At 44.1% G+C, this 14,032-nt stretch overlaps 2 protein-coding genes across 3 annotated transcripts; one reads left to right on the top strand and one right to left on the bottom strand.

The window, feature by feature from the left end:
* Positions 1-1,281: 1,281 nt before the first annotated feature.
* LOC111585759 (olfactomedin-like) lies at positions 1,282-10,202 on the bottom strand. 2 transcript variants are annotated; one of them, XM_055009389.1, is made up of 6 exons: positions 10,056-10,202; positions 4,220-4,361; positions 3,981-4,139; positions 3,371-3,583; positions 3,106-3,238; positions 1,282-2,486 (listed from the first exon to the last, which is right to left on the bottom strand). In XM_055009389.1, the coding sequence occupies exons 2-6, from the start codon at positions 4,250-4,252 to the stop codon at positions 1,645-1,647; spliced, it is 1,380 nt and encodes a 459-aa protein (XP_054865364.1). In that variant the 5' UTR covers positions 4,253-4,361; positions 10,056-10,202; the 3' UTR covers positions 1,282-1,644. The 2 variants fall into 2 exon arrangements, with proteins under 2 accessions (XP_054865364.1, XP_023151123.2); XM_023295355.3 differs by lacking the exon at positions 10,056-10,202 and having other exon boundaries at positions 4,220-4,432.
* Positions 10,070-13,298, top strand: LOC111585757 (olfactomedin-4-like). The gene is made up of 7 exons (XM_023295353.3): positions 10,070-10,195; positions 10,270-10,392; positions 10,462-10,680; positions 11,484-11,637; positions 11,725-11,952; positions 12,082-12,250; positions 12,664-13,298. The coding sequence occupies exons 1-7, from the start codon at positions 10,139-10,141 to the stop codon at positions 13,115-13,117; spliced, it is 1,404 nt and encodes a 467-aa protein (XP_023151121.1). The 5' UTR covers positions 10,070-10,138; the 3' UTR covers positions 13,118-13,298.
* The last annotated feature ends 734 nt before the right edge of the window (positions 13,299-14,032 follow it).

The raw sequence follows: 14,032 nt of genomic DNA, 5'->3' as shown, positions 1-14,032 counted from the left end.
TAAACCAGGACTGGTCAGGTTTCTGAGTTTAACGTCTCCTGTTGAGCTTCAGTTCAGCTTAAAGAGTCCAAGTGGACTTCAGGTTAGACCTACCTGGACTCTCCTGGACTCACCTGGACTCACCTGGACTCACCTGTGAGTGTTGAGCTTGTGAACATCCTCTCAGTCAGTCTTCAGTTCTTTGTTGTCTCAGGAAACAGCAGAACTTGGACCAGAACCAGGACCAGATCCTGGACCAGAACCAAGACCAGATCCTGGACCAGACGTCCACTTGCTGGTCAGGTGTGTTTGATATGTGTCATTTCCACAGGATGGACGGGTGGTGCATCAGCATCAGATAAACTTTACTGTTCTCTCAGCAGGGAAGTTTACATTAAACTGAAACAACATGAGAGTTTGTTCTCGTTCCTTAGAAATAAATCAATCAATAAATCTATAAATCAATAAAAGACTTTCTAACTGAATGAACAGAGATCAGAGACCTGAAGCAAAGACAAGACGTCCTTCACGTCCAAATGATTCCTAGAGTTTTTGTGGTGATTTAGCCTCTCTTTGTGATGATTGTGTGCCTTTTTCTTGTGCTTTTAAATTATTATTCAGTGATTTATCTCTTTCTGTTCTGATTTTACATCTTTTCATGGCCATTTGGGGACTTTTTGTCATGATTTTGCCCATTTTTATGGGGATTTAGAGTGTTTTTGTTGTGATTTTGTGTATGTGGTGATTCATCTCTTTTTGTGGTGATTTTATGTCCCTGTGTCATCATTTTGCATCTTTTTGTGACATTTTTAGGTCTTTATGTGGTCAGAACCAGGACCAGAACCAGGACCAGGACCAGGACCAGAACCAGGAGCAGGAGCAGGAGCAGGAGCAGGACCAGAACCAGGACCAGGACCAAAACCAGGACCAGGACCAGAACCAGAACCAGGACCAGAACCAGGACCAGAACCAGGAGCAGGAGCAGGAGCAGGAGCAGGACCAGAACCAGGACCAGGACCAGAACCAGAACCAGGACCAAGACCAGGACCAGAAGCAGGACCAGCTGCAGCTCTAAGTGTCTCTGATCTCTCTGAAGGCAAACATCTGTCCTGCTGCACGGCATCATGGGAGAACAGCACCGCCTGGAGGCTGTGGGACTCCTGTTCAGAGCCGCAAAGCACTCTGGGTAATCTGGAGTATTTACATCTAACGTCAGTCAGTGTTTTTTTTTTTTTTTTTTACAGCAGAGACACAAAATAACACGATACAACAAAATAGAACACAAAATGAAGTAAACACAGATGAAGCTGTTCCTGGTTGAGTTTTATTCAGGTTCTGGATCATTTTTCATCTTTGCTGCGTTCAAACATTCATAGTTTTAATATTTTTGTTATCATCAGAGGGAAGTTTAATCTACAAAAACTAAATGATTCATTTATTCATTTAAAAACGACTGTGGTTTTGACAGATCAGCAGCTGGTTCACAGTTAAAAACCTTTAGAACCTGAAATATAAAATTATATCTGATTACAGCCAACATTCATTATCTACTTATGTTTAATCTGCTTCCTGCTGGCAGCGCTCTGACATCACGGAGCTGTGACATCAGAATGGTGCTGTGACATCAGAGCAGTGCTGTGACATCAGAGCGGAGCTGTGACATCATCAGTAGTGGGCCTGGTAGGCTAGCAGGTATCCATCGTTGTACATGTAGATCTGCCTGTTGGTGGGGTTGTAGCTCACACTGGACACTCCTTTGGCGATCTTCTCCAGCGGCAGCGCCAGCGAGTTGTCCTCTCTGCCCGTGGCCGTGTCGAAGGCGTAGAACACCTCCTCGCGGTGCTCGTCCACGTAGCGGGTGGCGTACAGCACGCCGCACGCCATGAAGGCGTTGCTGGCCGCCTTCTTGAACAGCCTCGTCCTCCACGTCTGCGTCACGTTCAGACTCTCAGCCTCGGCGTCCCAGACCAGCCGGCTGGCTGCCAGGTTGCCGTGGTTACCCACGGTGGCGTACAGCGCCCACAGGCCCGTCTCGTCCGCCTCCACGTCCACGTCGCTGTTGGACCGGCAGTCGTAATAGCAGTAGGGGAACTTGTTGTTGAAGCCGGCGCCCGGCAGCGCCACCCGATGGACCCGCCGGGTGTTCAGGTCGTAGCGGCAGACTTCGGCAGAGCGGTAGCAGTGGTAGTACAGCGCCTCGCCGTACAGGACGCCGCCCGGACCCTCCACGGCGCTGGGGTCGCTGTAGGAGGAGGCCACGGTGAAGTCCCGGTGGTTAGAAGAGGACATGAAGTCCTGGTAGGTCTGGTAAACCCGCAGCATGTTGGTCCAGATGTGGCTGCTGAGCAGAGGCTGAACCCAGTAGAGGTTCTTCTGGACCTCGCTGCTCATCTGGGCCTGTTTGCCCCAAGAACCAGAGATGTAGCTCTTACCCTGGGGAACCACTTTAGTGGTGACCGGATCACTGATGCTCCGGATCAGCCCTTTGAGGCAGTACCTGTCCACACCTGGAACACAGGGAGGAGCTAGTGAGTCACATGACCAGCAGGGGGAGCAGCTAGTGGGTCACATGACCAGCAGGGGGAGCAGCTAGTGGGTCACATGACCAGCAGGGGGAGCAGCTAGTGGGTCACATGACCAGCAAGGGGAGCAGCTAGTGAGTCACATGACCAGCAGGGGGAGCAGCTAGTGGGTCACATGACCAGCAGGGGGAGCAGCTAGTGGGTCACATGACCAGCAGTGGGAGCAGCTAGTGAGTCACATGACCAGCAGGGGGAGCAGCTAGTGAGTCACATGACCAGCAGGGGGAGCAGCTAGTGAGTCACATGACCAGCAGGGGGAGCAGCTAGTGGGTCACATGACCAGCAGGGGGAGCAGCTAATGAGTCACATGACCAGCAGGGGGAGCAGCTAGTGAGTCACATGACCAGCAGGGGGAGCAGCTAATGAGTCACATGACCAGCAGGGGGAGCAGCTAATGAGTCACATGACCAGCAGGGGGAGCAGCTAGTGAGTCACATGACCAGCAGGGGGAGCAGCTAGTGGGTCACATGACCAGCAGGGGGAGCAGCTAATGAGTCACATGACCAGCAGGGGGAGCAGCTAGTGAGTCACATGACCATGGTACCTCTGTAGTCTGCAGGGATGGACTTGCAGGACTCCACATTGTTCTTCAGGAGACGGAGTTTCTCTCTGACAGTCTTCATGTTCACTGAGTCTGATGTTTGCATCCTGATGACATCAGAACGCAGTTTATCCACCTAACAGACACACACACACACACACACACACACACACACACACACACACACACACACACACACACACACACACACACATTTACTGACATCATATTTTGTCTGTTTGTGTCAATTTATGTTGTTGTGTAGTACCTGTGTGTACAGCGTGTGTGTGTCTGTGTTGTTCAGCTGCTTGTGTAGCTCCCTGATGTGTGTCTCCAGCTGCTGCAGCTCGTGGTCCAGCTGTCTGAGGGTCAGCTCTGTGTACAGGCCCTGGTGCTGCAGGTACTGGTGGGGCTGCAGCCGCTTCCACACCTCCACAACCTGAGCCTCCATCTGAGGGAGCCGCTGCCGGGACAGCGCCACCTGCAGGACACACCGACAACATCGTCAAGAAAGCAGCAACACAAGAATATAACAGGAAGTCAGTTGGTGCCCGCTGCTGCTAAACTCCCACAATGCTCTCTGCTTTAACCTCCTCTGGTCTCTACAGGATTAAACAGGAAGAGGCTCCACCTGCTGGAACAACCAGGAGCTACAGCTGGTCTACATCGACTGACATCATTTTGGACAATTTCTGTGTTTTTAGAAACACTTTTCATCATTTTAGAGCACTATTGGACAGCTGGGAGTCTTTTTAGGTAGTTTTTGAGTCTTTTTTGGGTGTTTTTAGATCGTTTTTTAGTCATTTTCAACTGTTAGACAGTTTTGAGTAGACCACTATTGGATAGTTTCTGAGTCTTTCTTTCTGAGTTGATGTTACCTGTTGCTGCAGGTTGCTCAGAGAAGCTTCACAGGTGTGAATCTGCTGCAGGACGGATTCATACTTCAGAGCAGGAAACATCCAGACAGTGGAGTTCACTTCACAGATACACGAGTCATCTTTCTTCAGCCCAAACACCCGCTGAGCCTCAGCACCGTCCTGCAGAAACACAACCGAAGTTTAACCCAGAAGGAGAAGCAGCAGAGGATAGACAAGGCTGATGAACGTCTGATTCTCACCGTTAAGCTCAGCAGCAGAAACAGAAACAGCATCTTCCTGCAGCAGAACCAGGTCTGCACTGAAACCTGGACCTCTTTCTCCAACAAACACCTCCGACTGCAACTCAACAAACCTCTGGAAGCGTCTCGTGGATGTGAAACTCTGAGAACAGAGAGTTTCGCAACAGGTGTGGTCACTGTAGGAGCTCCCAGCTTCATTTCTTTTGCAACATCCTGAGCTGCTGCTGGACAGAAGCAGCTGTGGGTTAAAGAACCAGATGTTCTGGAAGCTTCTGCTGAGTAAAGCTTTAATCAGCTGCTCCTTAAAGAGTTCTTCAGTTTGTTCCACAACAAAGAAAACAGTAAAAGTACAGAAAAACCACTGAGCTGGATTTCACTAACTCTGTCATGGAGTATTTTTACAGTTCTGTGGTACTTTTACTGCCATAAATGCACAAACTGGTGAATAGAAACACATTCAATGTTAGGGAAAAATCTCCTGAAAGACACCAGAAGTCTTTTTAAGTCATTTTAGATAATTTTGGACAGTTTTTGAGTGTTTTTAGATCATTTTAAGACCAATTTTGGACAGTTTGGAGTGTTTTAGATCATTTCTGAGTAGTTTTAGACCATTTTGGAACAATTTTGAGTCTTTATAGATAATTTCCAAGTCATTTTAGAACTTTTTAGACAGTTTTAAGTCTTTTTAGATCATTTTGAATCATTTTTAGACAGTTTCTGAGTGTTGTAAGATCATTTTTGAGTCATTTTCTACCACTTTTGCGCAATTTTTAGTGTTTTTAGATCACTTTTAAATCTTCTGAGATAATTTTTGAGTTATTTTAGACCATTTTGCAACATTTTTAGACCATTTTTGGAAAGTTTTGGAGTGTTTTTAGATAATTTTTGAGTCATTTCAGATCATTTTCTGACAGTTTTAAGTCATTTCAGATCACTTTAGATAATTTTTAGATCATTTCTGAGTCTTTTTAGACCACTTTCACACCAGACGTCTTTCTAAAGAAGCAGTCTGGCAGCTTTTAGACATCGTGTGAATCATTATTGATATTTTTGGAGCCATTGTGTGCTTATTTAGTACAAATCTTCAGTCATCTAGAATTTTTCTTTCTGTCATTTTGGACAGTTCTGTGGTCATAAACAACTTTTTGAGTTATCTGGTTCTAATTTGAAGTCATTTTTATTGTTTCTGAGGAATCCAAGACACATTTAAATGTTGTCGACTGAAGTTTATTTGAAGTTTTTCCTGATATTTTACCAACATATCTGTAAACTGAACACCTCTCAGGCTGAGGTTTCTCCAGTGGACATTTCCTAATATTTCACGACTCATCATTTTCTGTTCCTGAATATTGTTACGACATCTGGAGCTGCACAAGAGTCTGTTAGATTATGAAACAGATCCAGGGTCAGTCTGAACTTCACATCAACTCTAAGAAAATAAGAACCAGAGAGATCCAAACACAGGAGAAGAACCAGAACCAGACCGAAGACTAAACCTGGTTTCTGTTTCTCCAGAACCAACTGTGAGCATCAAGATCAGAGGATATAGAAAATATGAATCTATGAGAGAACTATTCACCACAGAGTGAATGGTGTCTCCAGATGATCCTGGTTTCTTCCTCCATCATCTCTAATAGTTGTGACCAACCTCCTACGAACATTAAAATTCATCCACAATGACCTTTTTAAACTTCTCTCCATGTTTAGACAGAAATAATCTAAAGTTTTTTTAAAAATGACTTAAAAACTGATTCCAAATGACATAAAAGTCATTCAAAATCATAAAAATAAAAAAATTTTAAAAATTACTCTTTTTTAAAAAATAAAGGCTTGAAACATGTCTAAAATTACTCAGTATTGTTCAAAATTTCCTTTAAATCATCTAAAATTACATGAAAACCGTTTAATAACTCAAAAACTCCAAAATTACTGAAAAACTTCTTCAAAATGACACAATTATGACCACTAATTACCCAAATGTGTCAAAAACTAGTCAAACTTTGTCCAAGTGGAGTCATTATTTCTTCAAAATCACATGAAAATCCGTCTAAAATGAGTTTTTATTTCATTAGAACTTGCTGTGACCAACCAGCTACCAACATTAAAGTTTACCCAGAATGACCTTTTTAAAGTTTTCCCCAGCTTTAGATAGAACTACTCTAAAATTGTTTTTTAATGATTTAAATAGTTGTTTCAAATGAGATAAAAGTTTTCCAAAATCACTCAAATTTTACAAAAAGTCTTGAAATTTGTCTAAAATGACTAAATATTGTTCAAAATGCCCTTTAAGTCATCCAGTGTTACTTAAAAATTGTTCAATAAGTCAAAAACTCTCCAAAATTACTTAAAACCTTGTTTAAAATGACAATAATTAACTCAAATTACCCAAATGTGTCCAAAACTAGTCAAACTGTGTCCAAATGGACTCAACGTTCGTCTAAAACCAGACAAAAATCAGTCCAAAATTGAAGAAAAAACGTCCAAAATGAGTTTTTATTTTGTTCTAATAGCTCTGACCAACCACCTACCAACATTAAAGTTCACCCAGAATGAGATGTTAAAGTTTTCTCTGGTGAATCCTCAGAAACCACAAACACATCCAGGAACCAATGATTGTTTCTAGGACTCTAAACTGTTCACACTAGGATACATCCCATAATACTGATGATCACTAGGATACATCCCATAATACTGATGACCACTAGGATACATCCCATAATACTGAAGTTCACACTAGGATACATCCCATAATACTGATGATCACACTAGGATACATCCCATAATACTGATGATCACTAGGATACATCCCATAATACTGATGACCACTAGGATACATCCCATAATACTGAAGATCACCCTAGGATACATCCCATAATACTGATGATCACACTAGGATACATCCCATAATACTGATGACCACTAGGATACATCCCATAATACTAATATTACATAATAATACATTTTATTTGAAGGCGTCTTTCTTGGCTCTAAGGGACACCGTACAACAAACATTTCCATATATGGACGGTTGGTGCTTGGTAGGTGGAGGTAGGCAGACCGGGTGGTGTTACTGATGTGAGATCGAACAGATAGAGTTCTGTCCAGGATGACATTTTAGACCATTTTGGACACTTTCTGAATCTTCTTGGACCATTTTAGATAATTTTTGAGTCATTTTCGATCATTTTTAGTCATTTTAGATCATTTTAGATCATGTTCAAGTCTTGTTAGATCATTTTTGAATCATTTTACATCATTTATAAGACCATTTTGGAGTGTTTTAGAAAATGTTCATGTCATTTTAGATCATTTTGGACAGTTTAAAGTCTTTTTCAATCATTTTAGACCACTTTGGACAGTTTTGAATCTATCCATCCATCCATTCTCTAAACACCGCTAAAATCCTCATTAGAGTTGCGAGGGGGCTGGAGTCTATCCCAGCTGACTGGGGGTGAAGGCAGGGGACACCTGGACAGGTAACAGTCTGTCGCAGGGCTACACATAGAGACAAACAATCACACTCACATTCACACCTACAGGCAATTTAGAATCACCAATTAACCTCAGCATGTTTCTGGACTGTGGGAGGAAGCTGGAGAACCCGGAGAAAACCCACATATGCATGGGGAGAACATGCAAACTCCATGCAGAAAGATCCCAGGAAGTCCGGGACGTGAACCGGGGATCTTCTAGCTGTGAGGGGAAAGTGCTAACTACTACGCCACTGTGCAGCCCAGTTTGAATCATTTTAGATAATTTTTGGACAGTTTCTGAATGTTGTAAGATAATTTTTGAGTCATTTTCTATCACTTTTGGATGATTTTGAGTCTTTCTAAATCATTTTTGAATCTTCTTAGATCATTTTCGAGTAATTTTACACCATTTTACCCCATTTTTAGACCATTTTGGACAATTTTTGGACAATTTCAGAGAATTTTTAGAACATTTCTGAGTCATTTTAGATCATTTTTGGCCAATTTTAAGTTTTTAAGATTATTTTCAAGTGATTTTAGATAATTTTTGGACAGGCACCCAGACTCTTAAACTGGGGGGAGGGAGAAACGTGTTATCAATGTTGATAGAAAAGCTGTTGGTTTTGGATAGAGTGGACTTGGTGCCAATGAGGAGAACCTCAGTTGTTGCTGTTTAATTTAAGGAAGTTTAGGGTGAACCAGTTTTTTATTTCAGTAATGGAATCAGTGACGGGGTGGAGGGAGAGTGGAGGAGGATTTACTGGGGAGGTAGAGCTGGGTGTCATCAGCATAGCGGTGGACATGAATGTTAAATCTGTGGCAGGTATTGCCGAGGAGGTAACTAATGAAGAGGAAGCTCCAGGACAAAGCCCTGGGGAACGCCTGAGGAGATGGAGGACGGGATGGATTTAGAGGATTTGAGTCAACTGAATGACAAAAAATGACAAAAACTAGTTCAAAATTACTCATAAAGTGTTTAAAATGACAAAAATGTTCAAACATTCAGAAATTCCAGAATGACTCTCTTGACAGTTGTCCAAAATTATTAAACTTTTGTTCAGAAATATTAATAACTGCAAAAATGATTCTAATAATTAAAAAAAAAAAAAAGTTCTGATCAGAAACCAGATTCAGTGTTCAGACTGAGACACCTGGATGGATGTAAAACTGATCTGGGGTCAGTTTTTACCACAACTCAGATCTGTTTTTTATTAAAAATTGGCCAAATCACATGAAAGTTGGCTAAAATTACACACAAATTGTGCCAAATGTTTTAATATTTGTCAAAATGTCTCAAAAACTGCTCAAAATGACAAAAGATGTCCAAAATTACACTAAATTGTCCCAAAATTATTAAAATTTGTCCAAAAAATGACAAAAATCTTCCAAAATGACTCAGGATTTCCCCAAATTATTCCAAAAAATGTTCTAAAGGACCTGAAATTTGTCCAAAATGACTCAAAAATTGTCCAGAATTGGTGAAATCTGGATCATCTTCAGACTGAGACACCTGGATGGATGTAAAACTGATCTCGGGTTAGTTTTTACCAGAACTCAGAGGTTTCTCCTTCTAAATGTCATGGTTCTATCTGCTGGACTGATGAAGTTCTGGAAAAGTCCATGAAAAAGTGATAAATCTGGACCTACCTCGATGGACTTCAAGGACCTGGAATGTTCTAAGTGAGACTAAACTTAAAGCCTGGAAGCAGGAAAGGAGAACGTCCCCTGGAGAAAGTTCAAGAGTAGACCTACCGACAACTGGAGAAAGTTCTAGAGTAGACCTACCGACAACTGGAGAAAGATCTAGAGTAGACCTACCGACAACTAGACAGTTGTCGGTAGGTCTACTCTAGAGCTTTCTCCAGGGGACGTTCACCTCTATGGACTTCAAAGACCTGGAACTCTGTAAATATTCCCAATATGAAGGTAGAACTCTGATCATTGATGAAGTTACTGGAGATGAAGAACCAGATCTTCTGAGGAGGTCAGGAAGGAACTTTAGTCCTATCTGGTTAATACTTTTGTGCTGAATTTGAGTTTTTGTTGCAATTTCACCTGTTTTGTGATAACTTTGGTCATTTTTCTGGTGATTTCAGTCAGTTCTGTGGTGATTTTGTGTCTTCTTATGGTGATTTTGGCAGTTTTTGTGGTTATTTTGCATGTTTTGTCCCAAATTTGAGTTTTTGTCACAATTTTACCTGTTTTGTGGTAATTTTGGTATCTTTGTGTTGGTTTTGGTCCTGTTTGTGGTGATTTTGTGTGACATTATTCCTGAAGTACCTCCAGTCTGTCAGATTCTGCTGCTCAGTTCCTCATCAGGTACAACATCGTGTTGCAACTAAAACCACAAAGAGGAAGTGAACCTTGACTCATGCAGCTGGTGGGAGGAGGGTCCAGATGAAGAAGCTGCTGAAGCTGGACGTTGATCTTCATTCTCTGATCCACCATGAAGCTGCCTTTGTTGCTGGTTTTTCTTTGGACTCTGACCACCTTCAGTCTGCAGGTAAGAACCTGGAAGATATCTTCATTTGAAGTTCCTCCATGAGTGTGTTCTTACCTGGATGTTCCTGGCTTCAGACGGACTCACCTGGTCAGTGTGTCTGTGAGTTCAGGAACTCAGAGCAGATGTTTCCTCACGACAAGCTGAGAACCGCCGAGAACGAAGCGTCCGACTGCAACAGCAGAGTTTCTCCCTGGAAGGTAACGTTCCTCAGCTTCCAGAACCAAACTAACCTCAGAACCAATCCATAAACCTGCTTCCTTCTGCAGACCACTGAGCTCCAGGGTCTCATGCTGGGTCTGGACCGCCGTCTGGTTCAGCTCCAAGAAGACGTGTCCGTCCTGGAGAAGGAGGATGATGGAGATCTGTACGGAGTCCTCAGCCTGAACGTCATCCACAACGAGATGACGGAGATCAGACTGCTGCTGGACAAACTCAACACAACCACTGAGGAGCAACACAAGCAGACTGCTGCCACTACACACAGGGTAACACACCTCTACACACACCCCTACACACAGGGTAACACACCTCTACACACACCCCTACACACAGGGTAACACACTCCTACACACAGGGTAACACCCCCCTACACATAGGGTAACACCCCCCTACACACAGGGTAACACACTCCTACACACAGGGTAACACACTCCTACACACAGGGTAACACACCCCTACACATAGGGTAACACACCCCCTACACACAGGGTACCACCCCCCTACACACACCCCTACACACACCCCTACACACAGGGTAACACACCCCTACACACACCACTACACACAGGGTAACACACCCCTACACACACTCCTACACACAGGGTAACACACCCCTACACACACCCTTACACACAGGGTAACACACCCCTACACACACCACTACACACAGGGTAACACACCCCTACACACACCCCTACACACAGGGTAACACACCCCTACACACAGGGTAACACACCCCTACACACAGGGTAACACACCCCTACACACACCCTTACACACAGGGTAACACACCCCTACACACACCTCTACACACAGGGTAACTACAGTCTTTTCTTGCTGTTTTGGGTCTTTTAGGCTGGAAAGTTTTAGAACTTGATGTTAGAACATCTTCTGTGAAGGAACTGGGATAATAAATGACTGAAAAGATGAAAAGATTTTCAGGAGAACTTTGCACCAAAAGATGTTTGAATTCTGGAATCTTTTTCAGAATGATTTTATCAGATGAAATTAATGCAGGATTGATCTTTGAGGTCCAGAATGAGCAGAGCTTCTCCACCCTTTCCTTCAGATGGAGCAGGTCCGAGCAGAGATGGAGCAGCTGGAGACTTTCGACACCCAGCAGGTGGTGAAGCGACAAGAAGCCAACCAGCGCCTGAGGAGAGACCTGGACAAGTGCAGGAATGGACTCCATGCAGGACCTCCACCCACTGAGCCTCCAAATGGTGAGTCCAGAACCACCTCAGAAGCTCTAGAAGCTCTGGGACCACTGATGTTGGACCTCTGAGTTTAACTCCACATCGTGTCCTCAGGTTCTTGTCCTTACGGTGAGTTTCTGAACATCTCCGAGCCGAGGGTCTACACGGCTGGAGAGTATCCAGGTTCCTACAAGTACGGAGCCTGGGGTCGAGATCCAAAACCAGAACCTGGGAAGGAGAGCTGGCACTGGCTGGTTCTGATGACATCCAGCAACAGATACTCCAACTACGTCCGCCAGTACCACAGTCTGAGCTCGCTCATCGTGGGCCAGAGTGTTCCAGGTAAAGATCTGCTGGGTTCTCCTGCTGGACCAAAGATCTGCTGGGTTCTCCCGATGGACTAAAGATCTGCTGGGTTCTTCTGATGGACCAAACTTAAATAAAAGTGCTCTTACTTTCTTCTTCTTGCAGGTAACGTCCTGATTTCCTCCTCCAACCCGACCACCAACACCATCCAGGGTCCAAATGTGGTTCTGTATGGAGGATCTTTGTACTACAACTGTTACAACCAACATGCAGTTTGTCGATTTAACCTCACCTCCAAAACCGTGACCAACGTAGATCTTCCTCAAGGCACCAGGTGAGTCCGCCTCAACTCAAAGCGAGACTAGCCCTACCATTACCAACCTCCCAGAGAGTCCCCACATCATGATGCTGCCACCACCGTGCTTCACATCATGATGTCGCCACCACCATGCTTCACATCATGATGCTGCCACCACCATGCTTCACATCATGATGCTGCCACCACCAGCTTCACATCATGATGCTGCCACCACCGTGCTTCACACCATGATGTCGCCACCACCATGCTTGACATCATGATGCCGCCACCACCGTGCTTCACATCATGATGCCGCCACCACCGTGCTTCACATCATGATGCCGCCACCACCGTGCTTCACATCATGGTGTCGCCACCACCAGCTTCACATCATGTTTTCAAATGTTTCCTTTGCTCAGTTGAAACATGACTTGTGTTGTCTGTTCCAGGTATAACTCCAAGGGGAACTTCTGCCACCTGGATGAGTGCTACCCGTACACCGACCTGGACCTGGCCACAGACGAGTCGGGCGTCTGGGTGGTCTACACCACCACCCAGGACTTTGGTAATCTGGTTCTGTCCAAGGTGGAGGAGGGCGAGCCGCCGAAGCTCAACCAAACCTGGCACACTTCAGTCTTCAAGCAGGGGGTGACCAACACCTTCGTGGCCTGCGGCGTGCTCTATGCTACACGCTATGTGAGCAAAGACGTAGAGGAGATCTTCTACTCGTTTGACACGACCACAGGGAAGGAGAGGTTCGACGTCGGCATCTTCATGAACAAGATGTCCACCAACATCCAGGCCCTGAACTACAGCCCTGTGGACCAGATGCTCTATGCCTACTGTGACTCCAACATGGTCTCCTATGAGGCGATGTTTGAGTCATCAGGTGATTCTTTTTAAATGATAGCTTTAATGATGTCAGCAATGACTAGAAGCATCAAGGTGGTGTGAAAATAGCCTGCTTTATATGATCGATTTCTATGGAAATTCTGCATCTTGAACATCTGAGTTCTAGTGATTCCATCAGAACAACTGTACCTTTCTTCATTGTTTCTATTCAATAAATTCATTTTTCATCTTTGCTGTTCTTTCAATTTATTCAGTTGTGTGTTTACGGTGTTCACTTGTATCCTGAGGCTAGCAATTAGCCTCCTAATCAACTCTGTAGCATCTCTATGATGGTGACTAGCCTTCTTAGGCTATTCTCTAGTATTATAAGGCTAGTCACTAGCATTCCTCCACAGGTAACCAGCATCCAAAGGCTAGCAACTTGGATTTCCAAGGTAGTCACTAGTATCTTTAGCCTTGCAGCTAGCAGTTCTTGTATATTCACCAGCATTTCTAGGCTAATCACTTCTATTCCCAGACTAGCAAAGAGCTTTTCTAATCTAGACACTAGTGTGCTGAGGCTAAGAACTAGCATTATTTAGCTAGTCCCTTATGTTTCTAAATTAGTCACTAATATCCAAGCAACCAGCAATGTGACATGTTACTAGCATCCTTCAGTGTGTACTTTGCTTTCCATTGCTAGCCATTAGCATTTCTGGGCTAGCCACTAGCTATCCTTGGCTTGCTGCTAGCATTTTTAGGTTTCACACTTGTATCCCCAGACTAGCAAATAGCCATAGTAAGAGACATTTTGCAAACAAGCAAACTTGGGCTAGCCACTAGCATCCCAATCCTGGTTCAGTTCCACTAAATGTATTGTCTTTCTGACTCAGACTTGTTTCTTCATCAGTCTTCAGGTTCTTGATGGGTCTAAGTCAGGACTTTGGGAGACCAGTTTAGAACCTTCATTTCAGCCTGATGGAACCA

The sequence above is a fragment of the Amphiprion ocellaris genome, chromosome 3 (assembly GCF_022539595.1).
Source record: "Amphiprion ocellaris isolate individual 3 ecotype Okinawa chromosome 3, ASM2253959v1, whole genome shotgun sequence".
NCBI lineage: Eukaryota > Metazoa > Chordata > Actinopteri > Pomacentridae > Amphiprion > Amphiprion ocellaris.
Note: the sequence above shows the minus strand (reverse complement) of the source record. Positions and strands in the feature narration are given on the sequence as shown.